Raw genomic sequence first — 27,808 nt, 5'->3', positions numbered from 1 at the left:
CTCCAGTTACTATAGTGTGTGTAGTTTGTAAGCTCTTTCCCTCTGGAATGTCGACAATTACGAACAACCTGACAAAGATAAGAGCGTATTTTTTTTAGGTTCAACTGGATATCTAAATTTTCGAATGAATTCTGCACATAATTGAAAATAAATGTAAAATATCTCAAAGTTCACATTACCCTTTTGACGTAATCGCGTCAAAGCAGATGACCCGGAAGTTTATGAACATCTTCGACTATAGCAACAGAACTGGACAGTTATTATCTGCTATTTTACTGCGCTCGGAGTCTGATTTCTCCCAATACTCAAGTGCTGACATGGTAGGATGAGATTTCAGACCAACGTTTATCCAACAGCTGTGTCTTACGAGATCGTTAAACCTGTATTGAATGAATATTGCAAAACGTTAAATCATTTTAGATCAAGCTAGCTCGCTAATGCTAGTCGGGCGTTGTCTGGTTGGTGTGTTAGCAGCGTTAGCAACAGCGTTAGCATCAGCTGCTTTGGTCAAACATCGGACTCTACGCTGAGGAAGATGATGCTAACCGATGTTGTTGTTTTCCAGGCTGAAGTAGATGAAACTCTGAAGAGAATCCAGAGTCAGAAAGGAGTGCAAGGAATCATCGTACTCAACTCAGAAGGTAAATATTCCGGGTTGATTTATAGTCTATGTGCTTAGTTATTGTTTTGAGCTGGTTTTCACCTGGAACACTTATTAACAACGTTTGAATAGCGATTCTACATGAAGACACAAGTTCAGTTGGATGCAAATATGTTCATTGTTGCCCAGACAGTGTTTACACTGGACAGTTTGTGGTTATGAGGCGTCTCTTAGCGTCCAGCTGTTTTTGTTTTGTTTGGTAGGAATCCCCATTAAGACGACCCTGGACAACTCCACCACGGTGCAGTACGCAGGGCTGATCCACCAGCTGGTGATGAAGGCCAGGAGCACCGTGCGAGATATCGACCCCCAGAACGACCTCACCTTCCTCCGTATCCGCTCCAAGAAAAACGAGATCATGATCGCTCCAGGTTAGATCACACAGAACAACGTTGAGGTCTTTATGTATCAAATGTGTGTGATCTTGTCAGTGGTTTGAGCTGTCTTGTCCTTTCCTTGGCAGATAAGGACTACTTCTTGATGGTCATTCAGAACCCCTTAGACTGAAGCAGAAGGACCTGCTGTCCGTCTCATTGCTGTCTGTGTCCGTCTCTCTTCTATTCCATTTACCAATTGTTTTCCATTATCCAGCTCTTATCTACCCCTTATTATATGCACTTGCTGTATAATAAAGTAAAGGCAGGATTTGGAGGTCGATGAAGTTGAAGGTTCCCATTCCATTCCATTGCTGTCTCCTCTCCATGCACTTGTTTTGTTACTGTGTGTGTATCACAGCTCCTTTATGGCCTGTGGCTGGTCACAAGAAGCTGGACCAGCAGAATGCAGCACATGCTAGAGAGGAGATTCCACCATAACACAACTTTACATCTTTAAGGTCATTTGGTGCTTTTCTCTCTTCAGTTGTATCTTCAAATTACATTTTATTTATTGTTTTGTTGGCAATAGATCATGAAGCAAAAGTATTTTATTTCTGAGCAGTGAACTTCACTACAAACACGTCTCTGCTCACACCGTGTCTACTTTCTGTTCAACTGTAACAAATTAAAAAAAAAGGAAAATGTGAGCTTGTTTGTCTTTGATTAATAGGATTTTATCAGTTATTTCTAATAGGTTTCACCACTCACACACAATAGGCAATATTGTATGGAATCACCACACACACACACACATACAGCTGCCAGCCAGACCCCTATAAGGAGATGTTTTCAGCCCCTCACTGTTTATACTGTTATGTAGCCCATTTTTGTTTTTCACCATGACATAAAACCCAAGATCGTTGACCTCATAGGCGCTACAGCACATCAAAGAACAAGTAGAGCTAAATGACATCATCCAAGTAGCACCTCATCTACAAACCATCAATTGTAAGAGAAAGTCACCCAAAAAATCCAATTATTTGCAGCTGATAATGATAATATAAACAACAGACTGGAAAATATACTGGAAAAAATATAAAATATACTTAAAATTAAAATATACTTAAAATATACTAGTTCCTCTTGAGATCATGGCCAACTGAAAATTAAAATGTTCTATTAAAATTGAAAAAGTGAGCAGAGAGCTGTGAATTCATATTCTAATTGCGGAAATACCCTTTATGACGGAAATAAAATAAAACCGTTTCTTGCCAACATGTTAAAGGTAAATCGGCGTAAGTGCCCTTTAAGAAGCCAGAGTATGACGTCAGCGGCTCGGTTTACTTGCTTTGTTTGTCGCGAGCCATAAGAGCTTCAGACTGGCAGCGGAGTCGAGAGCCGCTACACCGAAAACTACACGCTTATAAACGCGTAATAAACCAGCTATACCGTGAACCCACCGGGTAACTACCGAGTCATAACGACCGCCGAGATGCCGTCCGACAGACCCTTCAAACAGAGGAGGACATTCGGTAAGAAAGTCGGTACAGTGCGCGGAGCTTTGTTGTTGTTGCTCGGCCCGTTAGCTCCTTAGCTTAGCATGACTGTTGACAAGAGTACAAGGTGTTCACTCGTTTGGACGTCAAACCTCACCGGGCGGCCGTAATAACCTCCGTTTATAACCAAAAGAAATATATAGCTCAGATAATATTGTAACTTTATGAACAAGATGCGGAGCGCTAGTCAAAATGACGTTATTTCCAGAGTGTAGTGTGAATTTAAGCGTTAAATGCTTTGTAATTCCTATTAAGTAGCATCGATTGTCCTGTAGATCACAGGTTTGTCTGCTCATGATCAGATGTGTTCAGGGTGACTGTGGTGTCCTGATCAGGCCCAGAGCTCATAGGCCAGAGATTAGCAGCAGGTAGCCAGCAGGGCATGGGGACTAGACTGTGTAACTAGTTAACAAGTCTTGTTTACTCTTAAGATAAACAACATGTGCTGACACATATTTCCAGTCCACGTGTTCAGTGATTGATGTTGTAATTTGATGCCAAACGCAGCAGCAGGGAGGAGCCCCAGAGTCCATATTGCATAAGGGTCAAACAGCAGCAGAGTCACTGCAGGTGGAAACACATCTGAGAACATGCTTATAAAGATAGAAGAAGTGTGTGTGTGTGTGTGTGTGTGTGTGTGTGTGTGTGTGTGTGTGTGTACTGTGTCACACTGACACACATTTCTAGTGTCTTGCACAACTCTAAAAGCTATTTGAGAATCAATACAAGTTGACGAGTTAGATCATTGACTCTATAAGCCTGTGTGAGAAACATCAAGAAATAGTTTAACTACAAGAATGTAAGTATTAAATATTGCGTAACATCTGCGCTATCACCAATGTGACAGTGGAAGACATAGATTTAGAATCTCTTTTCTATCTCTAAACGCTATCATCTAAACAATCATCATCTATTTCTCACAGCAAACACACGATTTGAGGGGAATTGTAGCTGAAAACACTGAATTATGTTGGAAATGACTACATGTAGGCTACAATCCCCATGTGGTCAGTGTGTTGGTTTAAGTTAAACTGCCATCAAATACTGGGTCTCTCCCGCATTTGCATTAGGGGAAAAAAAATCAGTTTTCTAAGAGCCCCTAACTGTCACTGTAACAGGAAGTGGACCAGCGTTTACTGGGGCTAAAAGCAAGATGAGCGGCTCAGATTACTCACAAAAACCTCCTTCCCTCGGTGTTGTGGAGGACAGAAACAATGTCACTGTCAGAGGGGCTCCAGCCAGCAGTTATTTAATACATCTGCCAGGGTTTAAGGAGAGGATAAAGGGGACTGTCGCCAAAGAATGTGGAAGAAATATGAAAGCAAACAAATACATGAAAATGAAAGAAACATGAACATGAATGTCTGGAAGGAGGTATTCATCCGACATGTGCATCTGAAACAGCTGATAGAAACTAATCAAACAATAAGATAGTGTAAACAAGTGTGTGTGTGTGTGTGTGTGTGAGGTCTACTTCCATCCCCACAGCCCAACAAAGGCCTCATTCACTCTCCACTCCCATCTGAGGCTCGGAGCCTCCCGGTGTCAGAAAAATAGCCTTAGTGAAGAAGAGCATTGATCTCATCTTCACCTTCCAGAAGCTGTGTGTGTGTGTGCTGTAAACAGAGGAGGTAGAGGTAGTGTGTGGAGCGCTGCACAGATGGGAGCCGAGCAGGAGAGTTCACATCCACATGCAAATGAGATGCAAAGTTATGAAATGTGCAAATTTAGATCCCACACACAATGGGCTCAACCGCCTTTTTGTTTCTGACACTTTGATGCAAGAGCGCCACCAAAGCACATTAAGGTGATATAAAGGGTAGAAAACAGATGTGTGTGTGAGAGAGAGAGTGTGTGTGAATACTGCAAAACATCACACATAACTTTGCATGAAATTACAAATGACTACTCAATAAAAAACAATTAGAAATGCATGTCATCAATTATTCAGCCTGACCAGCCCACCCCCCATACACACGCGCATACACACACCACGCAGCCCAGTTGATGGCCATAATGTGCCATAAAGTTGTCTTGGTAACCATTAAACCACAGAGAAGCAGCAGCTAAAGCACTTTGGGGCTCGCCGTGCTGCGATGAGGCTCAGAAGCATCAACGCGTTTGGAACACGAACCTAAAGTCACAGGAAAACCTAAAGGTGCAAACGAGGGCGTAAAGTTTATGACAGGAGCAACAAAGACGACCGTAAACTATAAAAGTATCAAATAAGCAGATGATGTCTCGCTGATTTCCTCCCTCACTGGTGTGTTTGTCATTGTGTGAGGCCTTTTTGTTCACGGCTGCTCTCTCTCTCTGTTTACCCACAGCTGACCGGTGCAAAGAGGTCCAGCAGATCCGTGAGCAGCACCCCAACAAGATCCCGGTAAGCCTCCAGAGCTGAGACACTTCAGGTCCGGCTTTGAAAGCACACAGTTCCAGCTTCACTAGCGCATAAAAGCTGTAGAGGCTTAATCAGCTGAAGCACAGCGCGTCTGATTCAGGGCAGCGTTTCTCTTTCCCTCCCCGGTTAGATGTTTCCTGTTAGTTAGTAACACACACACACACACACACACACACACACACACACACACACACACACACACACACACACACACACACACACACACACACACACACACACTGGTTAGCCCGGCTCACGTTTGCTTCTGTGGCTGCTGCAGGTGATCATTGAGCGGTATAAGGGCGAGAAGCAGCTGCCCGTGCTGGACAAGACCAAGTTCCTGGTCCCCGATCACGTCAACATGAGCGAGCTGGTCAAGATCATCAGGTAAGCGCACACACACACACACATACACAATTCCAACACAGAGAGGAGCAAAGTCCTTCCAATCACAGTGTTTTGCAGCAATAAAGGCCATGTTAGTGTCCCACAGTGCAGAAAGAGCATAAAAACAAACTGCATGATATAAATACATAATGTGAAAATCAGAGATATGTTTTGTGGTGCAGTTGTCTGGCTTTCAGTAACTTTCTAGAAGGATTTAGAACCAAACAGGAGTCTCTGCAAGGTCATACAAACACACCTGCAACAAAGCTAAGAAGTGTCCGTGTGTGAGAGCACCAAGTCCAAAATGAGAGCTGGAACGTGAGGAGGGAAAGAGGAGACGGGGGGGGGGGGAGGGAGGTGAAATATGATGCAGGGAGCAGAGAGGGAGTGATGGGCTAAATGGAGAGAAGAAGAGAGTCAGACTGTGTGATTGCATTGACCCTGGCACCTCTAGTCTAATCCAAGTCACTCTGAAAGCTCTAATGTGGCCTTCGCCCCCCCTGAATACAGCTGATTCAGCAGCTTCTACTTTTAATGCTCTTCTGTTGTGACGTGTAGCTGCTGGTTGATCATCTGTTCCAGCTGCAGCTTGAATTCCGTATTCTTGCATTGACCTCAGTTGGTGAATCAGTCACTGTCACACATCCACTGCAGCGTTAAGTCGCTCCAGTCGCTCTCTCTTCCTCTCCCTCTTTCTTTCCCTTTGTTCTGGCCCTAGAAACTTAAACATCCGTTTCCCGGAACTGTAATAAGATGTTCTGCTTAATGCCTCGTGGCCTCATTTGCTTCCCTCCCTCTCCCTCTCTGACCGCTCTCGCCCCCGCCAGGCGCCGTCTGCAGCTCAACCCCACACAGGCCTTCTTCCTGCTCGTCAACCAGCACAGCATGGTGTCCGTCTCCACCCCCATCTCCGAGATCTACGAGCAGGAGAGAGACGAGGACGGCTTCCTCTACATGGTCTACGCCTCGCAGGAGACGTTCGGCTGCTAAGGGGCGGCGGAGGGGCGAGCGATACGAGGGGGGGGAGGGGAGGGAAAGCTGGACATCTTCAGGTGCTAGTGGGGGGAGAGAGGGAGGGGGGAGGGGGGAGACCACAGAACCAATCAGAAACCACCAAACTCCATCATCCTCTCCCACTTTGCTCCATAGAGCCACATAGGTCATCATTGGGTCAGATCCCCCCCCTCGCCCCTTCTTCATCAGTCACTAAGTACAACACACTACAGCAGCCAGAAGACGTCCTGTGTGTCTCCCCCCGGTCCCCAGAGTCAGAGTCCAGATCCTACCTGTGCTGGTTCTGACTGCTCTAGTTTCTTTTGTTATTTCCTCCGGTCCCACCTGATAATTAGTGGGACTCAAACCACCAATGACTGTGGCGTTTGGAAGCTGGCTGTAAAGTTCCATAATTGCGCTATTAATCCATTTTCATCTTTACACAAAAATATCTATACACATCTAAACTTGAAGCTGGGCAGTCGCTTTCATGTCAGACTATGTTGATGTCGCCGGTGCAGCTCGGAGGTGGAACGACACGTAAACGCACCACGGCGCAGTCAAGACTCAGATTATAGTCCAAACACTCAGTAAACAGCAGTAGATGAAGCTAGGAAATGGATCCACCACGATTGTTCCACCTCTTTTAATTATTTGAGCTTTTTATCTCACGTTTTTTTTTCTTCATAGTTGTGTTTGGAGACACTAGATGTAGCTTCAGTTCGCTTTAGTTTGTGTTAGCCGAGTTTTCCTTTTAAATCGCATATTTACCGTCAGCCCGAAGCTCAACCGGCCGTCTGAGCTGACAATCACGCCATTACTGTCATTCTGCTAACTTCAACGGCATCCACAGTGATTTCACGTGTGCAATATTTATCCCTCACATAAAAAAGCTTTTTACATACGTCGCGACTCGACAGGAATCCACTCTCCCGCGTCATACGAGCTCCTACAGGCGGACCGGAACAACAAAAGTTTGCTCTAACACCACTAGCATTATCACCGGGTTACCTGTCAGACTCTGCACAAAGCCCCGCCCACATCGTCTCACAGTCGACCAACCAGGTGTAGCAGATGAAAAAGGCCTGTCGAGTAGTGCTCCGAGTGAAAACCATGTTCCAGTCCCAACGCCTGTTGGCTGCTCAGGCGTGTTTGTTGGGGTGAAATGTGACGTTTAAGAGGAGAAATGAAAATAAGGAGGATAAGAGGAAGCAGGTTGGCAGGCTGAGGTGAACTGGGGGCCTCAGCCAGCGGCTTTGGGGTCGACTGAGGACCAGGCCTGTTGGTTGTGACCTTTCTTCCCCTCTGACCCACTTGGACGGTGCGGTGAAATGCCAATCGAAACAATCCCGCGACAGCTTTGGAGTAACTCCGGCCCGAGCTGGTGCCCGAGCCAGCTGAGTACGATTATCTCAAATAACCTGTCGCTCCGCCGGTCCCCAGTGAACCCTCGGCCAGGCCACGCCTCCTCCTTCCCCTCCGTCTGAGAGCTTGTAAGATTGCCGCGTCTGTCATGGTAGCGTAGTCGAGCTTTAGATGATAAAATGTATTTAATGTAGGAAGTGAATGAGCTTCTTTTGCACATAAATTAATACAATTATAAAAAAAATGACTTGGCATTGAATTTTTTAGGTTTTTATTTCCTGTATCTATGTAACAATGATCTTTCTTTTTTTAATCTCCTCCACTCGTCTCTCTGCTCTATATGTATGTGACTAAAACTTTATAGACAGTAAAGGTTGATGCACAACAAACCTTGCATGTTTTTTTCTTTTCTTTTTTATAAATGTATTTTGATTTTACGCAATAGATCTAATTGTATTGTTTTCTTTGGAACAACCAAGTGTTTTTAGATGTTTCCCCCCCAAACCAAAAACTGAAAGTGTATGTGTATGTGTGAAACAAAAAAAAGTGTGCATATAAACGATCATATAATCAAATCTGTATTACAGGAGTGTTTGTTTCCTTTAGGCTTTCTGACATGAGCAGTGTACATAGATGCATCGCTACAACCTGATTCAAAGCATTTGCCAATAAATAAGTTGCCTTGAAAATACGGATCCTGCTTGATCTTTGCTCTGATGAGACTTGCATTCATTACCTCCACCAAGGAGGATGAGTTCCACCCACTTGTTTAGTTAGCAGGTAAAGGATCCCAGAAACAAAATATTTCCAGAAAGCTAAGATGAACCAATTGCACTTTAGTTCCTATCTGTAACCAACATGTGAAAGACACCAAACAGCAGCAAAAACCGGGGGATTCTTTTTATTTTACAAGACAAAAGGACACACATCGTCCCTTTACAAACATCAGCCAAGTTCACGAGTGGATAAAAAGGCAACCTTTCATCTGTTAGATGCTTTCAGAGAAGTCGAGCTTTACATACAACACGTACATACGCGTGGCTCCACCTGTTAGTATCTGATGTCACCGCCTCTCCGGGATCAAACCCTGAATGAGCTCAAACTCGCTTTGAGTCCCTACAACACAGCCTCAGCCTGTCAAGAAGCTGGACTTCAAACTGTTACATCCATGTCAATAAGAGCAACCGCGATTTACAAACTCAGGTCAGACAAACGTTGACATTCCAGAGCCGTTTGGCATGTTTGGAAGTTTTGGGATAATGTGTGTGTGTGTGTGTGTGTGTGTGTGTGTAGGAACATCTGGTCACTGCATGCTGAATGAGATGCAGAGCAAAAATCTGCTTCCTGATTTTAATTAAAGAAAACAACCTGCTGGCTTTCTGCCCTGTGTGGTGGGATTGGATGAAAACAGTTGCGCGCGCACGCACACGCACACACACACACACACACACACACACACACACACACACACACACACACACACACACACACACACACACACACACACACACACACACACACACACACACACACACACGTAACTGCGGCGCCACTAAAGGTCATGAAAGATCACTGTAAAACTTGATTGCATGAATGAGACGATGTAAGAGGTCGATCAGGTGAGAGAAGAGTCCAGAGCAGCTTCATCTGAGACCGGACGCAGCCGCAGCAGAGCTCCTCACAGGTGGACGGGTGCAGACCAGGTTTACGCCATGCTGGAGGGACGGAGAGAGAGAGAGAGACCTTAGTGACATAACCACGACAGAGCCGAGTGTGTGTGTGCGTGTCAAGCTGTAATCACTCATACACACACTTGTACGGTGTGTGTTCCTGAGGAAGATTGTGTGATGTGTATTGAATGAGTCGGTCAGTCCCTATATATGTTGCTATGGTTACCGTCTCTTCCGTGTGAGCGTGTGTCAAAAACAACAATCTGGGTCAAACAGTCAGGATGATCAGAGCCGAGCACACACACACACACAGAGTGAGTAAACTAACTAGGCTGAGGAAATGAAAAACTAAAGAAAAATCTGACAGAAATGAAGTTATAGTCGTTAATTCGGGCCGAACCAAAGCTGTGAGTCTGCAGACGTACCTATCGATGAGCGAGTCCCTCATGCTGGTGGCGATGGCGGACGGCTGCGCGGCGTCGCTGAGCCTGAACACGCTCTCTATGACTGACAGCTCTGTGCTGGTGGTGTCCAGGCCGGTGAACGCACACCAGTCGTTCACCACCATCCCCGCCGCGATGACCTCACTGCCACGGTTCACAGTGCCAGCCTGAGGGAAGACACACACACACGCTTTACCCACAGACAGGTCAAAGTTCACCGCCCCGCTTCTCCATACAGCTCACCTGACTGACTTTCACTCCAAATCTAAATCACATTTTTTAATTGGGAAAAAATCTGTAATTTAATTTAAAATTTGATTCTTCAGTATAAAGAATTTTTTTTGGAGGCAAAGATGGAGGCATGTGGCGATGTAATGCTGTTACTGACAAGACAAACATGTGAGTTTCTCCCCTCTAAGCTTAAACATCTAGTGGGGGAATAAACAACACTGGAGGCGACACCAGGAGAAGAACCTCCGCGAACGCAGACGAGACCTCAGTGATGTCAGCAGCATGCAGGCCGCGGCCAACAGGGGGCAGCGTCTCCTCATGAGAGGCGACCATCACTCACCACCAGAGGAACCTGAAGCAGAGACGACAGCTCATCCTGGTCCTCTATGGAGGTCTTGGGGTGGACCAGGCCTCCCTGGTTACTGAAGGCGCAGTAGGAGCCCACCAGGACCTGCTCTGCCACTGTCTGACGGAACACCTCCACCTTCAGCGTGTCAGCCAGGATCTCCTCCGTCTCCTGAGGGAGCCAGAGAGAGACGATGTTAGCTTGGATGTTTCCCGAGCTTCTGATTGTTGTGATCCTCAGCAGATGGTGCTGGTGCTGATCCAAGCGCGTGTCCGTCTCACCCGGTCCAGGTCGGGGTGCACCAGGGCCACGTAGTCATTGCAGGCGATGACGTTCCCGAGAGCAGAGAGACGCTCCTCCACCCTCTGGATCTTGGCGCCGTCTGGCAGGGAATTCCTGATGTGCTGCAGCTCCTGGTCTGTGGTGTTGTTGGGTACCAGCAGGCCGTGACGGTTACCTGGTTACAAGGTCACGAGGGGTCAGCAGAGGTCAGCATGCTAAATGTGAAGACTACATATCTGACTGATCAATATTATGGTGAAGTGGGTGACGGGTGTTCCTCTGGTAGTTTACAGATACATTTGAACGTTAATACTAATGTAATGATGGGTGTGTGTGTGTTCTGAGCAGCACTCACCCACACACATCCTCCCTATGATGCGACAGCCTGCTATGGAGGCATGAACCACAGGGATGGTCTCTGACAATTCACCTTCAAACACACTGAGGACACACAAGACAAACAGCCTGTCAGACATTACATCAGCACCAGAAACACTGGACTCACTGGACACACTCACTCATCTAAGAAGGGTTGAGTGATACGTTCCTAACCTAAGAGAAAGTTCTTTCAATTTCATACAAGTTTCTTTGAGCTTCCTCCTCAGGTACCTACACGTATGAACCCATCTGTGCTGGATTGGACAAATTGTACAAGGCAGTTACTGAGTGTTCCGATTATAGGATGTTAACACCCATAAGTCTATCTTTCCATAGTTTCTTATGCAGTGTGAGACATTAAACGCAACACTCCTGAACGCACCACGATTAGTTACTACCACAGCCCCGACTAGCTTCCTCGCTCCAACGTGTTTATGTATCACAATATTAAATAACAACAATCTGACAGAGATGTTTCATGTCCAAGCCTCACCTGTAGAAGTTCTCTGAGCCGCCGATGGCCACCAGGCAGTAGGTGTTGGTCAGCTTGGCGAAGCAGCCGATCTCGTTGTTCTTCTCGAATGCCGCTCTCACAGCCATGATGGAGGAAAAAGTCGATTCCTTTCTGATCCTGAAACTGGATAGTTATTTAAGAATCAGAGAGCGGTCGGCGGGTAATCACGACATTCATGAGTGCGGGAGTTCGCAAAGATTCACGGCGGCGGCGCCTGAGCTAACAGCGTAACGAACCAATGTTTACAACAGCGACAAGCGGCGGGAAAGAGAGTCAAACAAGGACGCAGCCCGTGAGCGGACACTTTGTAGTTAATGCGCAACGGAACAGGCGACACTTTAGTGGTTAAATTTCATGTAAAATGGATAAATGTACCTGAATACTTAGAGGCCTTCGAGCGTGCGTGTCCCCCTCTACCACACGTGTTCTCTTCCGGGTTTCAGGACCAACGTGATGACGTACATAACACACACGCACACAAGCAGAAAAACACACCGAAATATGTCCCATGTATTTAAATGATATACCCTTAATGTGCTTTAGTGTAATTTATACATCAATAAAATTAATAAGACAAAAATAATAATATATAAAAGTATGTTAAATAATATATCGAATTGAAAGCGAAACATATTTAACTTAACAAATTCATAATAATAAATTAAATCATAGACATAGACCATCGGCAACCAACCTTTCAAAAAGATAAATAATAAAGATAGACACCATTTATTTATTCGTGTTACAAGTGAGGAAATATCATTTGTATCTCTCAATTTAAAATTGTCAACCTCTCGTCAACCTAATGAGGTGATTTTACATATTCAGGTCTGACTGTTTCACTTGACCCTACTCTGTGTGTGTGTGTGCGTGTGTGTGCGTGTGTGTGTGCGTGCGTGTGCGTGTGCGTGTGTGCGCATGTGTCGTCTTTCCTAACCTGCTTGGCAACTGCGTGCGCCGCTATGCTCCCCATCTCGCGTCGCGCATCGCCGCACTCGCCGCTCTGAGCCAATTACATCGGCTCCTCTGCGTGACGTCCAGTTTGTTGACGCTTCTATTAGCGAGCAGCGACCGGGACGTCACACGAAAACTGTTGGCAGGGGGGGCGGGGGAGGAGCCAGCGAGGACAAAGAGCGTTTCAGAGAAGCAAGAGGGATTACTGCTTCGCTTTATTTAGTTTCCAATTCTGACTACGTATGTGACTTTGTGAACTTGTTTCATGATGTTTCTTCCACATCTTGACATAGGCTCAATAAATGAAAAGTGTTAATCATTATTTATTTGTGAAAACATGTTTGTTTGACAAACATGGAGCCCTTGGAAGTGTTTGAATTGCGACGGTGTAGTCCTGGTGCATTCAGGACACACAGTCCCACGTTTACAGAAACATGTTTGTTTTTCCAACTCTACAAAACCTTAATCTTTTAATCTAAGTAATCCCAAAGATACATGTACACAGAAAATGAACACGTAACCCTTTTTCATATATAAACACAAACACTTTCATAGGTTAATAAAATCCTGTCGCTCCCATAGCATCCATCTTCTTCTACATATACGATCTTTGGAGCCAGCCGCCTCCTCAACGCGCAGTTCGGTAAACTCTGCCTGGAAACACCGCTAACCCACTGGAGCCGCGTGGAGACAGACGGGGCTCATTGATCACGTGGGGGGCCGATTGCGTGGGGTAATTAAATATTCTTCTCTCTCTCTCTCTCTCTCTCTCTCTCTCTCTCCCTCTCTCTCTCTCTCTCTCTCTCTCTCTCTGTGGGGGCGGAGTTATCAGTGTCGTTAACGTCTCAGTTTCTTCCCGTCTGTTGATGTAAAAATCAAGTGTTCCATCGACATAAACAAAGAATAATAACGTATTATTTCTAAATCAGTTACTTCAAAGACAATGTCCCCATTCAACACGTGATAAAGCATTAAGAATAAGTGCAATAACGATATGAAACATAGTTGAAATCATTTATTTCTTAAGCAATTCCAGTCTTTGTAACACCAGCGACTTCTACTGGAGCATCTCCATGGGGAGAGAAGAAGAAGAAGAAACACTTTATTTGATCCCAGTGGGGAAATTCTGAGGAGGACAATGTAATGTGTACAATAAGGCAGAGACAAACTCACTCTCACACGTTATTGACTTTAATCCATGAAAGAAAAAAAGATTATGGCACCTCACAGAAAGCTGCCATTAATTGACATTAGCCGCCATTAGCAGGGTGAAAGAAAGAGAGAAAGAAGAGGTGAAATGAATGACAGCCGCTGCATTATGTGGGCTGCATGGAGGTTTTGCACCAGAGGAAGAAGAGTTTCGGTGTTATTGTCCTTAGAAGAGGGCAGCAGTGTGAGAGAGAGAGAGAGCAAGAGACAGAGAGAGAGAGCAAGAAAGAAAGAGCGAGCGAGCGCCACTTAGCCCCATGACCTTTCAGACAGCTGTGGAGGGGAAGTGAGCAGGTTACAGTGAATACTGATGAAGAAGCTCTTAGCCTGTGTACTTTAGACTGCCTTGATGTAATACTTGTCTGTTCTTGAGTAGCTGCAGCAGCGACTCCTGATGGTCAGTCTGATCGTGCATGGAGGAGGACAGTATCAACCTCCCACTGATAATGTTCTTCCAACTGCAGGTGGATCAGTAGGTGATGACTCATTGCTTAATCCACCTTTCCAGGCCAACCGTCAGTGTGTTAACAGTCACGTTAACAAACCCTCTGGTAAGGCAAGAAATGGATCCATCATCTCCAAGCCAGCCAGAGGTTTCAATCACACCAATAATCAATAATAACGAATTCAAAGCCTGTTGTTGTGTGTGATTTCCAGTATGGCTGAAGAAGCACCAGGGGAAGCTTTCAGGGCTCACATAGCTATCAGGTTATGTAAAGTGTTAAGCAGAGGAACATGATCCTATCAGATGCTTCCACTAAACTGATAGTGTTGTGTTGATTGGATTGGAGTCCTGGACGGATCATTCTGGAGGAGATTAGAGATGTAGAGATGATAACCAGAGGAGGCTGGTCTCATTCTCTCTCTCTCTCTCTCTCTCTCTCTCTCTCTCTCTCTCTCTCTCTCTCTCTCTCTCTCTCTCTCTCTCTCTCTCTCTCTTCCTCCTGGCCTTTCTGTCTGTCCACTCTTTCTCCGGCTCTGTCAACATCACCTCACCTTCCACTCAAGGTCCTTCTCTATCTCTCTCCCTCTCTCTGTCCCGCCCCTCCCCACACACAACACACACACACAACACACACTTACACACTTCTCAAATGAAAAATATCTCTCCGATCTGCATTCTGTGTCCTTTTCAAAATGGAAGTCAATGTGATTACACTGAACGTCTGTCTGCCTTTTGACTCGTCCTCAGTTTGATTTTCTCCTGTGGAGCCTCTGGATCCTATAAGTATTCCGTGAAGTACTCGTTTATATTTGGTAAGATGCGTGTTTAGATATGATACATTTATTGAAATACAGTGTTTGCAGCAGGAATTGTTTACATTGCCGACTTACCCTCACACGAATAAAGGATTATGTGTCTATAGTGCACATGAAGTGTTGCACAATCTCTCATAAAGCAGATCTGTTACTCAGAGTGACACTGTGCGCTGATTAATGTGGATGGGAAATGTCAATTTATTGCCTTAGTTAGAGAATAATGGAAGTTTTAACATCTATCTATACATGTAGTCATGTAGAGTTTAGAGTCACTACATTTACAAGCACTCAATAGGACTGTGAGTGCTGTGATAAAGGAGCTTTCCTCTGCATATGATCTTTAAAGAGGCCAGACTGAAATCAAAAGCCCAGTTGTTGGAGCTTTGGCACATGGAGGTGTTTGAGGGTGACTCATATTCTGTCAAACACGAGTGAGACTTTGTTTTTTGAGTCATAAATCTGTATCTGCCACAAGGTTCAAACTTATCAAGGCAACTGGGCTTTTGTCAGACAAAATGAAATCAATTCAGCTCTCAACTGCAATGTGCACTACTTTTCTCCCCATATGGTGCCTGAACGCTTCAACATACCAACCCACTTTAATGTTATTAGGTTTAGTTGAGAACCTATTTGTAATATCTGCAGCATCTCATTTGACCTCTATGTCACCAATATGTGCGACTGTACCCGTGTGTGTTTGTCAGGTGTAACGTGTGTCAGGGAGCGAGGCGATGGGAGGACAACAGAGCCGGCAGGGACAGATGGAGGAGAGCGGGGAGAGGGAGGAGGAGGACGTGACTGCCGAACAACATCAGGAGTGTGTGGAAGCACAAAGCTCAGCTGCTTCTGAAGGTGAACTTCAACTGTCATCATACAGTAAACAACACACACACACACACACACACACACACACACACACACACACACACACACACACACACACACACACAAACACAGACTTTGATCCTGATCTGGATCTGGAACAAAATACAAATCTGAATCTGAAGCACCAGGATTCTTCCAGAGATCCATTTCTATACAGATAGTGCAGATAAAGTAGTGTGAAATTGTTATTGTAATGTTGTCTCCTCCGACACAGACACCCCAGGAGAACTGCCCCAGTGTCGGATGGGGAACAGGAAGGTGGACAACATGTGTTTCATGATCTCATGCACCAACTGGTACTGAACTGATGTAGGCACAACTGCTTCACTCTGGAATATGAGTGAGCATGAGCAACATGTGGAAACGCTGCAGAGCTGAAGCTGCACAGAACCCACAGATGATCCAAATGCAGCCTGCATGCTCGCCTTAGAGCTGTTAGATTTCCAACCAAACTCCAGCCGGATGCAGTAGAAGCTGCTCGTCTTCTACGTGTTTGGTGTCGTTACTTTGAGGAAAATGATGAATAAAATTTTGCTTTTGTTGCTTAAAAGCTTAAATCAGATGCTTAAGTACAAAGACAACAAAGTTCTTGGTAGATGGCAGATACGTAGCTCCTCTGTTGGCGCTGAAGCATTTTTCGGTTGGAAATCACAAAAAAGGACTCTCACTTGTTCAGTGGTTTTCCTTAATTTGACTAATTAATTCAGTAACACTTAAATCAGAATCAGTAAGAACATCGAATCAGTAATGTTATGTTAAGTGGATGTTATTTCAAATATCAGCTCTTTTTCCACTCCATCAGCTGGTCAGGCCACTTTCATGTTTTTGAGGGTTAGATAAGGGAACGAGCTCAACTAAAGGAGTTTCTTTTCAGCTGTAAGACAATATTTCCCACTCTTCAGGCAGGAAACACTTGGCTGCATGCCAAGTGTTTCCTTGTGATGAAGATGAATAGTCTTAAAAAATCCCCAAATGCATTTCCATAGAAAATATGGCAGTGCCAGCGTGGAATCTTCGTTGGTCGCAGTGTCTGTGTCTGTGTCTCCGCGGGTTTGACAGACACATGAAACGGTTTCCTAACAGGATGTGGACGTGATGACAAGTCAAGAGTTGCTTTTCCTCCTGAGGATTTACAAATGGCCGTGTTAAACAAAGGCGAGGCAGAGCTTGATGCATGTTCCTGTCTCCTGCTGTCACTGCTGCCTTGGTGCTCCACCACCAGCAGCTTCTTGGGACAAATGGCCCCCAGGTTTCCAAGGTTTCAGGCAAAGCGACAGCCTCTTGGCTCCCTCACCGTGTCTTGGAAGCTGGTGCTGGATGGAGCTGCTGGCTGGTTTAAACCTTCATCAATCCACTGCTTGAAGTTCTCAGCAAAATCTTTTCAAGTGCAATAAATGAAATAAAGGTTGTACTTTTACTTTTGGGTTTGTTGTTCTTTCATCATAAATACTGAACCGTGTTTCAGTGAAGGTTCAGCTGACCACAGCAGCTCCACTGTGGTCCAGTTTCCTTCATATCAGGTCAGTCATAAAGTAAATGCTGTGAAAGTGAGGTGTGTGTGTGTGGGTGTGGGCAGGCAGATGGTTTGACATGCTGCACATCACTGCAGGGCTGCTACATATTCCTAAAGGAGTATTTCCCCAAAACGCTAAAGGCACATTTAATGTCTGCACATCTGCTCCATTTATTATGAACATAAGCTCGCAGATGTGCCAGAACTGTTAATGGTCTTTCACAAATTGATTTACAACCTGCGTTATTGAAAGGTAACAAGTGTGACATGTTTACATTTACTCCACGTAACACTCATGGAAACCTAAACTGTGGCCTCAAAGAGACAAAGTAAAGAATTAAAACTGCGATCATGAAGATAAGGACGGGTCTTTGTGACTATGGTGTGATAATCAATGATCAACACTTATAAGTTAATGAATTTTTCACCTTTATTGACATTTCATTATTAACAGAACATGTGTATTGGTAGATAATTGTCGTGGGACAGTAAAATCAAATCAAACAGGAATATGTTATGTTAGCATTTTAAATAAACTCTGTCTCATTAGAAATAAAACTGGAATTACAGAATATCCTCTCAAACCATGAAGGTAAACATGCCTACTAAATATAAGCATCGTCATAAAAATGGTACAACATGTGCAAAGGATGATGACCTTCATCTTGAATAAAGCAGAGAACTCTAAATACAAAATCTTCAAAATCTTTTGTTGGCTTTCCTATTTACATGAGCTGATATTTGATATCTGACTGGAAAGTACAACATGATGAGTCTATAAAGTACACAACCAAATGCTGCCTTGTTTAGCATGTAAAGAAGTGAGCCAAGTTGTATTTTTTCAGTTTTATAATCAACCCACTTCGTCAAAAAACCCCAAACCGAACAAAATCATACAGTATTTACAGAAAACTCATCTTTCATAAGAAAAACAAACCAAAGTGAATCACTCTTAAAGCTATAGCTGATAAAATCTCCCTAGAAGTAGTAGTAGTAGTAGTAGTTGTGATATTATCCAAAGAACGTGTCTTGGTACTCCAAAAAGTTGGCCGGACTACCTTTGATATGTGTTTAGTCTTCTACATATTTATTTTTTTTATGAAAAGAGAACATTGGAAACTAAAGGCAAGTTAAAAGAAGACGCAGCCACATGAGAACACACCAAAAGCACAGCAGCGTTTGCCAGAGATGGTCTGTGTACGTGTTACATACTGTATCTACATTTGAAATATGAAATCGGGTGTTTAGTTTTGGTGACACTTCCGAAAAACAAATCTGAGCATAACCTGAGTGAGTGGAGACAAACGTCCATTTTCAGTGTGTAAACTCACCAAAGGAAGGACTCAAATAAAGAACCTTTCAGGAGCGAAGGTGTAACTCTGACGTAGATGTTCCATCTCTGGCAAGCTCCACTTGTCTTTGGAAATGACCACGTCACCTGACTAAGTCTCCCTTTAAAGGCAACTCACTGTTGTCCAAAGCCACCAGAACGTCACCAGACCAGCAGACCTGAGGCAAAATGACTACAAACACCCACAGCTGAACTCACCGATGAGGGTGTCTGTGGGTAGAGAGCAGCTTCTATTCTCCTTTTAATGGCTGTTAATAGGAAAACATGATCTGATCCCAAACATTTCAATTACTTCTTTTTCCTGTGGCTTATTGAACTTGTCTGCCTGGCACCATGGCAACCAATAGGCCCTCTTTAAGTCAAAGCTAATGTTTAAATAATCAGTCAGTTAATAAATTAGGTTGTGGCATCGCTGCTTCACTCTTACATGCGTTGTAGAGTCGTCATTATGTCATAATTTAGTGAATGCCTCTGTGCTCTTTTTATAACTTCATTGGATGGCTCACAGCAAGAAGGTCCTGGGATTGAAGCCCTGCACAGGTTCTGGTCTTCTCTGTGTAGAGTTTCATGCTGCCCCCTATGTTTGGTTGATGCTCCTGAGCAAGGCACTCTGCTGGGGACCGGGGGGGGGGGGGGTGGTCCCTGAGCATCGCAATGTCGCGGCCCAAATGGGTCACTGGAAAGGACGCATTCAAATCAATTCAGTCAGTGGAGGAAAGCTAAGAGTTAAGTCCACCACAGATCAGAGCAGTTTAATATCTGCATTATCAGGATTCTGCAAAGGCACGGCCAGAAATAATGGCACCCACAGTTCCTTTGGGACTAGACGGTTGCATAAAGTTGATGGTATATGGTGCCAAGAGTGGACAGGCACCGCCCAGCTGGCACAACACAGCTGACAAATCAAACAACACGGAAGAGAATGAAGCCTTATTCCCTGCCAGTTTATCCCAGGTCTGCTTACGACATCCATACAAGAGGCAAACTTCCAGAGGACCCTTTGCCCTCTGCCATAAGGAGCTGAATAAATAAGCATCAAACAGAGCTGTGGACAGACATGTTCCACCGCAGAGTTTAAAATCTCACCTACATACAGTATATGTTGTCTTTATGTGTGTTCTATAAGGAATATGAATAAGTGACAATGCAATCACTACAGTATATTTCTTCAAGTACCCTCCTTCCATTTACATTTCCCCAAACAGACATATGCTGAATTACACTGCTACACATCTGCAAACCTCAGTACATATATACAGACTCAGGGAGGTGCTCAGTCCACCAACAAGCCGCTTCACTCTGCCTCCATTTGTAACATTACGAGAGCTCTTTAAGGTAACGATGATGCGACAACAGGGGTGATTCTTTATGAAAGCAACCAGCCAGAAGGGTGCCAGTTGAAATCCCTTGAACATGGCTGTGAAATCAGCATGCATTTCACATAAATTTCTACTGCCCAAGTGCCCCGGAGCAAGGCACTTAATCCCTGATTGCACCAGTACAGTGGTTTGCAATATGTAGGGATATGAACTCTAGTTTCTGCTTTTGTAAGACAGCAGGATTGAACAAATGAGTCATACTGACACTGTTGTCTGTCATCTTGAGCACCAAAAGCGCAATGATAGAAGCACATTAGGAGTCATTAGATGTGGGCGTGTGGATGGATCTTCCCTCTCAGCAGGGTGAAATGTTTTCCCATCGGGGAGATCGCAGAGAAAGTTCTCATTTCCCATCATCTCCCCTGTTAAATTCAAACGCAAAACATTCAGCGATGACAAACCTGCAACGGCTCACAGCCCTGAGCTGTACGCCGTGCAAAGAGAACACATGTCAAGCTGATAAATAAACAGCCTAAGTAAGTTCATCTGTAGACCATAATGACGCTTTCCCCCAAACTGAGGAAGAATCGTTTAAATAAAACAATCCATAAATCAACCTTTACACAGCTCACATATATTCCCATGAGTAGAAGCTGGGATCAATCTAATAAGCAATCTAATCTCCACATAAATGTTCCTTTAAGCCCATATTAACTCCGTTTCTATTAAACTCATCATTCTTACATGTGTCCTTTTCTCAACTTTACAACTTCACTTAAAATATGATGTCGTGTTTTGTACTGGAATCAATCGGCTTCAGGCAGCAGATCACACACAAGCTGTGGAACAACCTCAGACAAGATTGGTCCGACAGGCAATGTTCTTTTGAAGTTCCATGTCCCTCATTACATACTGCTTGTATAGGCTGAGGGGGACCAAGTGTCTTGCTCTGTGTTGCTATTGTTCGCTCTCATAGACCCAATCTGCCTTTTCCACTGAGTCCAAATAACCCTGTAGGTTATTGAACGACATCGATTTACGCTGAATGCTGCGTGTGCTGAATTGCTCTTGACGGCAGCGAGTAATTGCAAGGATATGTGCTGAGAACACATTCAATTACTGCAGGACAGAGCTCGGTGAATAAGGTACAAACTCAGGGAATGAGAACAAGGGGCGAGAGAGCGAGAGGGAGGGAGGGAGTGAGGGAGGGAGACAGATTGTGTTCTCTTTTAAATTGTGTGGAGTCCTTGAGAATGTCGTGTAAAGACACTGCACATGCTTCACACTGCTGCATGCAAGTGTGTGTTTGTGTGCACAGCTATGTGGATGTTGTCAGTGTGAGATGGAAACCTTTTTACTGAGGTGTGACAATCTTTGTGACAAAAACTCCTCTCAGCCCGGAGAGGAGCTCGGAATTCAGCTGAGATCAAAATCACCAAAATGCAATCAAATGTTTTTCAGGACTGCAGTGACAGTTGTAACACAATGTGTACATATCATTCACACTGTAGTAAGTGTATGTGTCCGCACATTTACATTTCACACTAACCTGGCTTCTTAAATGTCTTACTTGAAGACCAAGGATGTGGACAATGTCATGATAGTACAGCAGGATCAAAGGAAATGTGTGTAAATCCAAACTCTGACAAAGAAAATGAATAAAAAAGACGATGTTTGGTTGGTTGTGTGCAGGTTAATGCTGTGTGGGCGTGTGTGTGTGTGTGTGTCACTTTCAGAGAGTCTCATTAAACTGTGACTCAGCGTAGATGCACTAACTTCCCCCACAGCAGCGGTTTCCAGGCTGCTGGGACGTTCTGACTGAGGGAGTGAAAACGCTCCTGTGCACCATCACGAGCAACAGCACGAAGTTAATGGAATTTAAATGAGCGCCTGTGCTTTAAATACACTGACAGTTACGGTGCTGCTGCTGCTTTAGACAGTTCGCTGAGACTTTGAATATTACACGACATGAAGCAAATCTACATTCTTTGCGATTAGGCTAAAACTTTTCATCAAAGTTGCACCAAGTAACTTCTCAAGACGACCTAAAGGAAACCCAGAGATAGGGAGAATGGTCAAGGTCGAGGTCAAGGTCGTCTTTCAGTCAATCACCTGACACCAGAATGTTGTTCCTGGATTTTCCTTTACATTGCTATGATTTGACCTTGTGCAGCTTGTCCTCCTTTAAACCCATTAGTCCACCTAGACGAGGATCAAGTGACACCTGACAGACACACTATCATCTTCCCTCACAGTCTGGAAATACACAGTAGGTATCAGGAGGAGACGTATCCGCAAATCCTTCAGTGCAGGAGGCTCACCAGTGTTGGGAAGCCACATTAAAAAGTTAAACATCACTAATTACTCTTGGATGTAGTGATGACTCAAAGAGGAGCACGATCACAGGACTTTACTTTGATGCTCCTCTCTAAAACCTGTTGTGCTGCCATCTAATACAGTGTCCAGATGAAGCATGATGACGCCCGAAGTTACTTTCCAGCACAACTTGTCAAAGCTAGCGAGACATGTTGGAATGCAGCCCGACATGTTGGAATGGAGCCAGTTTTTACATTTGCGAGAAAAGACAAATCCCTCTGAAGAGCGAAACACAAAGAGAAATTTTGGCACTTTTGATAAAACTGGAAAGAGAACAATGAGCTCCAGTTATAATTATCCAACATGCTGATTCAACAAACTGCACACAAGTTTTACATCGATAAGGACGTGATGTGGAATCCTACAAAGAGAGAGAGAGAGAGAGAGAGAGAGAGAGAGAGAGAGAGAGAGAGATAGAGAGGGTTGAGCCACACAGATGGACAGAGGAGAAAAAGGAGACATTTTAGATGGAGAGAGAGAGGGAAAGAGGCCAGACGGATGAGAAGAATTACAAGAGGACAGTGAGAAAAGACAGAGGGAGGACAGTCGGATTAAAGGAGGGATGTGGAGTGCGAGGAGCCCCGATTAGAGCTCTGTGAACAGAAGTAGTTCATTAAGCTCAGTCGATGTCACTGTGCTGCACCCAGCATACTAATGCACCCCTCCGTCCTCCTCCTCTCCTCTTCCTCTCTGGGACCATCTCACTGCCACTTGATGCTTCACACTGCCTCTATCCTCTATCAATCTGTCCTCGCCTCCTCCTTTCCTCCATTTTGGCCTCCTTTCCCAATACCTCGCCTCTCAGCCTCTCTCTCCCTCTTCTGTTGAGATAACAGAGGAGGGAGTAAAGAACAAAACAAATGCAGATCAAAGCCAAACTAAGCTCGTCTCCATCTGCAGGCGAAGATGTGAGCGGCTTGTTAAGACCACGATATGGCAGGTGAACTCACAATCTGCTCCGTCGTCCCACAGCCGTGACGCATTGTTGTATGTTTCAGTTTAAAAATGTCACATTAGAAAAGCTATGCGTTGTTGTTGTTGTTGTTGCTTTGGTGCAGAAAATGTTCTGTTTTCTCCAACAATTGTCTTATAAAACTGCATCTGTGAGCGTCTGAGGTGCTGGATGGTGTAAAGGGATCTAAACCTACAAAGGTTTTGGGTTGATAGTGATGGGGATGCTTCTGTTGTGTGTGTGTGGGAAAGGTCCTCTTTGACATTTCTACATCTCATACAACGAAAATAAACTAAACTCAACAAGTCCTTGGTTTTCTTTTATGGCCTTTCTACCTATTTTTTTGTCTTCAAGTCAGATTTATTTGTAATTTATTTATCTTTATTTTTTTCATAATTTCATCTGACTTAAAGGTTGAAGAAGCTCAAGTGTACTAACTGTTTGACCAGATGTTGGATACGGCGTCTAGGCTTAGACGACCACAACTGTTTCCCTTGGTTACGTTGTCAAAGGAGTCGCGGGCAAGTCTGGTTTGCAAGGTTGAGAAAGCTGACCGACTTAGCAAATCGAATCCTCCTGGGGTCTGTGTGGACTCGTGCCGTTCCAGCTTTCATCAGATGTTCTGACGTGTTTTCACCCATTGAGCACAGAGGGGTCAGTCAAATAGATTCTCACCTTCATTGTGCCTACAGAGCATTTTTCCCTGGACACCTGCGCTCGTCTCATTACTCACCAGCTCAACTCAATTAGCGTCCTTCGGCATTGTCTTTGCATCGTCCACCAATTGTATCGCGAGCATGCCAGGCCGCCAATAATGCAATGACCCCTTGACCCCCTTAAATCTTTCAACGCTGCCCTTTGACCCCTTGAAATGAAGCTTCAGCCTGTCATACCCACTCCTGCACAGGGTACTTGTAGTAGTGCTGTGTCATGGTGTTCTGCTGGACGCCTTTGTTCTTAAACTGGAAGATGGTGTAGACCAGGACAAGGATGCAGAGCGACAGGATGCAGGGGATCACCACGGCGATAGCGTTGACAGTTGTCGGGACGTCGTTGATGGTCACCATGATGTCCACGTCGTCCAGAGGCAGCTGGCGGTCGCCCCGGTTACCGTTGCCACCCGCTCGTTCCATGTCGGACTGATCGCAGCCCATCCAGTCACGCAGGATGGATTTGGGGTATCCAGGTTCCACCGTGAGCTTCTGGTTGTCAAACTTCCAGTACTCCTTTCCTTTGTAGAAGTAGGTGTAGTCTGATGATGGGGAGAAGAGGGGGCAGGGGGAAGGAGGGACATGTTGAAATCATTAGATCAGGAAAAATACTTTGAATCACTTGGGGAAAAAGGTTATACTAAGTTTTATCATTTGCTCATAAATCTAAAAGGCTTTTTCAAGTAAAGTACAGTTCAAGTTTTAACCTGCATGTAAACATACAGAGTGATGTCATGATTCCAGCTGCCGACACAATCACGTGTTGTAATTGCCAGCGTCTGTGTCCGTCCGTCTGTCTGTCACAGGTACAGTTGTAATCTGATGTGGATCATATTTCATCTGTCTGTGCTGCTGCCAGTGTTTCCCTGACGACCGTTTGTTTCTTCAACCTTGACTTTCATGTTTTCCTTCATTCATATGTCCCTTATGCTTCCTATGTTGTTGTTTTGCCTGTCATCTCTGTATAACCACACACACACACACACACACACACACACACACACACACACACACACACATACACACACACACACAATGTCTGACTGCATCTGGAGTTGGAGATCTCCAGCTGATTGAATCACTCTACACTCAAACCTGTATTATAATAAAGACTGCTCCTAAACCTCCTTTGAGCTTTGCATGCTGTTGAGTCCTCAGCTTCAAACACAGTTGTGACATCTGATCCATTTTCATTCTGTGCCAGTAGCATACACACACACACACACACACACCAAACTCCCTGTAGGTCAGCTTCTCATCTAACACTGAGACACAGCGCCCGATCAACCGTGGCCGCACTTCTTGTGCGCGCGCGCGCGCACAAGACACACACACACACACACACACACACACACACACACACACACACACACACACACACACACACACACACACACACACACACACACACACACACACACACACACACACACACACACACACACACACACACACAAATCTGCCTCTGGTGTTTTTGCCTGCCTCAGCCACAAGGTCACGGGTTACAACTTGACAAGTAAAGTAATGATGGACAGCTTCCTTCGAGGAGACTGTGTGTGTGTGTCTGTGTGTTTGTGTGTGTGTCAGTGTCTGGCCTGCGACATATTATACTGCAGCAGCATAAACCCAGAGTTAAGGGACAGATCATTTAATGTGAATGTATTGAATTAGCAGGAGAATGTTCGTCTCCTCGTCTGTCTGCTCGTCTGTCTGCTCGTCTGTCTGCTCGTCTGTCTGCTCGACTGTCTACTCGACTGTCTGCTCGACTGTCTGGCTGCTTCAGTCAAGAAACTGACCGCCTGATCAGCTTGTTGACTGATTCTATTCCGAAGTAAATAGCACTATTGAACAGAACAAACCCTGTGTGAAAGCAGGAGCACTAACTCCCTCATACTCACATCCCTCCCTGCTGATGAAGGCCCCCTGCGGTGCGTCTGGGATCCCCTTCCACACAGCGATGGGTTTGGGGTAACCCGGGTCCGCCGTGCGTTTCTCCTCGTTGTAGCGCCAGTACTGGTCTCCTTTGAAGAAGTAGGTTTTACCCACCGGCTCCCAGCGCAGTGCCGTGTCTATGCCGTCTTTGGGGAGGCAGCTGCCCAGCTCCACCAGGCTGTGAGGGTAACCGGGCTCTGCTGTCACCTCCTTAAACACCCAGTACTTATCACCTGGAAGACAGGGAGGGAGATCAAGGTCTACATGTTAGAAGGCAAGTCCTTCACTTTATGGTTTATAGACTCAAGCACACAAAAATAATAAACCTGGACTCTTTTCCTTTCCAACATGTTACAACATACTTTTTTTAAAAGTCGATTTGAAATGCATACTCAGAATTTCCAATCAATTGTTGTCCTCCATTAGTTTCATATTTAAGTCTGAGAGGGTTGAAACCTCAGATCCAGATCTCCACCAAATCTAATCGATTCCTTCTTGGCCCACGGCTGAACCCGTCTGGCATTTTCTGTGGAAACGTCTGTAGTTTTCTGAAACATCCAGCTGGCAGCCAGACAGAATAACGGCGGTGAGAACGCGGCCGAGTAAAACTGACAAACCCAATTCTGATCATATTTCTGGAAGATAAGGACAGGAAATCATTAAGTCACAGCTGGATTGTTGACACTGAGACGAGCGTGACTCCACTCAGCCTCAGCTGCTCGCTACCTTGATGAAAAGCCGAGGAACATAAGGGGAAATTGGTTGTTTAATTATAGCAACAAAGCTTTTAAATGAGCCTGATTTGACAGCGGTTTTAAATAAATATCTGGAAAAAACATATGGGAAGAATAATTATAGCATTTATGAATACAATACAAGATGCTGAATCATAATGATGAAGGTGACAGCAGGTACATACACTCACATTTGTGAAGGATCAGAGCTGCAAAAACTAACAGTGACCTGAGAACTAGAGAAGCTACACAGAGATTGACACTTAAGGGGACTTTTGTGTTAATAAACCTTTTGTTCAATGAGCTGAATCAAATACAATGGGACTTCTAAAGAGACAGTGTCTTAAACAAATGCAGTTTTTGCTCAGTGTGCACATCTGTGATGCAGCAATGAGTATAGTTTGCTCATTAAAGCTCTGCAATGGTTTTAAAATAGAACCCTAAATGAAAATGCAAAGAGTTTAAGTCCTCTTTAAAGAAGCTTGACTACAGGATTTATTTAGCTTTAAAATAATTAATAATAATGATGTCTTTCTGATGAACAAATGAGTGTGAAAAGGCAAGACTTGCTCATAAAACATTGATGTATATCGGTGAGGCATGGTGACGAGTCACAGCTGATCTTTTTTTATCTTTTTCGGAGCTGCATGCCACAGAAATAGAAAGCGGAAATGTGAAAAATGAAGCACTATGAACCTGGAAGCCACCGAAATGGCATTTTTGTTTTCGCCAAATGCCTCCCAGCGTGTTTATGGGTAAGAGCGTCACCTGGAACAAAACAGACACACACTGGGTTCCACTGCGGGGGAAAGCAACAAATCCTCAATCTAATTCTAATGTGTGTGTGTGTGTGTGTGTGTGTGATAGCAGCCAAGAGCTCTGAGAGAGGAAACCTATTAATATCTGCTCCTGGCTGGCCGTGATAGCAGGACACTCCGTCAGAAGATGTCGGTCTGTCTCTCTCTCTCTCTGTGTGTGTGTGTGTGTGTGTGTGTGTGTGTGTGTGTGTGTGTGTGTGCATAGAAAGAGAGAGAGTGATAGTCAGCAGGCAGGGGATAAGGGAGTTTTC

The 27,808-nt window shown here is 44.7% G+C and overlaps 4 protein-coding genes and 1 long non-coding RNA gene across 6 annotated transcripts in view; 3 read left to right on the top strand and 2 right to left on the bottom strand.

The window, feature by feature from the left end:
- Positions 1 to 189: 189 nt before the first annotated feature.
- Positions 190 to 1,682, top strand: dynlrb1 (dynein, light chain, roadblock-type 1). The gene is made up of 4 exons (XM_076147070.1): positions 190 to 320; positions 566 to 641; positions 865 to 1,032; positions 1,125 to 1,682. The coding sequence occupies exons 1-4, from the start codon at positions 207 to 209 to the stop codon at positions 1,166 to 1,168; spliced, it is 402 nt and encodes a 133-aa protein (XP_076003185.1). The 5' UTR covers positions 190 to 206; the 3' UTR covers positions 1,169 to 1,682.
- A 634-nt stretch (positions 1,683 to 2,316) lies between these two features.
- On the top strand, positions 2,317 to 8,369 carry map1lc3a (microtubule-associated protein 1 light chain 3 alpha). The gene is made up of 4 exons (XM_076147181.1): positions 2,317 to 2,510; positions 4,862 to 4,917; positions 5,216 to 5,322; positions 6,150 to 8,369. The coding sequence occupies exons 1-4, from the start codon at positions 2,471 to 2,473 to the stop codon at positions 6,310 to 6,312; spliced, it is 366 nt and encodes a 121-aa protein (XP_076003296.1). The 5' UTR covers positions 2,317 to 2,470; the 3' UTR covers positions 6,313 to 8,369.
- A 193-nt stretch (positions 8,370 to 8,562) lies between these two features.
- eif6 (eukaryotic translation initiation factor 6) lies at positions 8,563 to 12,013 on the bottom strand. Its single transcript, XM_076147180.1, has 7 exons — positions 11,920 to 12,013; positions 11,524 to 11,667; positions 11,008 to 11,093; positions 10,652 to 10,827; positions 10,365 to 10,541; positions 9,776 to 9,960; positions 8,563 to 9,395 (listed from the first exon to the last, which is right to left on the bottom strand). The coding sequence occupies exons 2-7, from the start codon at positions 11,628 to 11,630 to the stop codon at positions 9,386 to 9,388; spliced, it is 741 nt and encodes a 246-aa protein (XP_076003295.1). The 5' UTR covers positions 11,631 to 11,667; positions 11,920 to 12,013; the 3' UTR covers positions 8,563 to 9,385.
- A 1,072-nt stretch (positions 12,014 to 13,085) lies between these two features.
- On the top strand, positions 13,086 to 17,269 carry LOC142996320 (uncharacterized). The gene is made up of 4 exons (XR_012961750.1): positions 13,086 to 13,231; positions 14,900 to 14,964; positions 15,672 to 15,819; positions 16,067 to 17,269. It is a non-coding gene; the product is annotated as an uncharacterized LOC142996320 (long non-coding RNA).
- A 6,545-nt stretch (positions 17,270 to 23,814) lies between these two features.
- The window catches only part of mmp24 (matrix metallopeptidase 24), a 24,354-nt gene continuing 20,360 nt past the window's right edge, over positions 23,815 to 27,808 (bottom strand). For both annotated transcript variants that reach the window (XM_076147285.1, XM_076147284.1), the window contains exons 8-9: positions 25,972 to 26,238; positions 23,815 to 24,615 (exon numbers count right to left, since the gene is read on the bottom strand). In XM_076147285.1, the coding sequence (XP_076003400.1) occupies positions 24,251 to 24,615; positions 25,972 to 26,238 (632 nt within the window). In that variant the 3' untranslated portion in view covers positions 23,815 to 24,250. The remainder of the gene's footprint in view (positions 24,616 to 25,971; positions 26,239 to 27,808) is intronic.

Source organism: Genypterus blacodes, unplaced genomic scaffold, assembly GCF_046128005.1.
Source record: "Genypterus blacodes isolate CSIRO-AG114 ecotype Tasmania unplaced genomic scaffold, CSIRO-AGI_Gbla_v1 ptg000037l_1, whole genome shotgun sequence".
NCBI lineage: Eukaryota > Metazoa > Chordata > Actinopteri > Ophidiiformes > Ophidiidae > Genypterus > Genypterus blacodes.
This window is presented reverse-complemented; position numbering and strand designations above follow the sequence as displayed.

What these genes read in the sequence shown, in the direction of transcription:
- eif6 (XM_076147180.1), bottom strand. Translation starts at nt 11,630, where the DNA reads ATGGCTGTGAGAGCGGCATTCGAGAAGAACAACGAGATCGGCTGCTTC. An exon ending in GGCTCAGAGAACTTCTACAG is followed by an intron (nt 11,094 to 11,523) that starts GTGAGGCTTGGA and finishes GTGTGTCCTCAG; the next exon opens with TGTGTTTGAAGGTGAATTGT. An exon ending in TGCACCCCGACCTGGACCGG is followed by an intron (nt 10,542 to 10,651) that starts GTGAGACGGACA and finishes TGGCTCCCTCAG; the next exon opens with GAGACGGAGGAGATCCTGGC.
- map1lc3a (XM_076147181.1), top strand. Translation starts at nt 2,471, where the DNA reads ATGCCGTCCGACAGACCCTTCAAACAGAGGAGGACATTCG. An exon ending in CAAACAGAGGAGGACATTCG is followed by an intron (nt 2,511 to 4,861) that starts GTAAGAAAGTCG and finishes GTTTACCCACAG; the next exon opens with CTGACCGGTGCAAAGAGGTC. An exon ending in AGCACCCCAACAAGATCCCG is followed by an intron (nt 4,918 to 5,215) that starts GTAAGCCTCCAG and finishes TGGCTGCTGCAG; the next exon opens with GTGATCATTGAGCGGTATAA.
- dynlrb1 (XM_076147070.1), top strand. Translation starts at nt 207, where the DNA reads ATGACCCGGAAGTTTATGAACATCTTCGACTATAGCAACAGAACTGGA. An exon ending in AATACTCAAGTGCTGACATG is followed by an intron (nt 321 to 565) that starts GTAGGATGAGAT and finishes GTTGTTTTCCAG; the next exon opens with GCTGAAGTAGATGAAACTCT. An exon ending in CATCGTACTCAACTCAGAAG is followed by an intron (nt 642 to 864) that starts GTAAATATTCCG and finishes TTTGTTTGGTAG; the next exon opens with GAATCCCCATTAAGACGACC.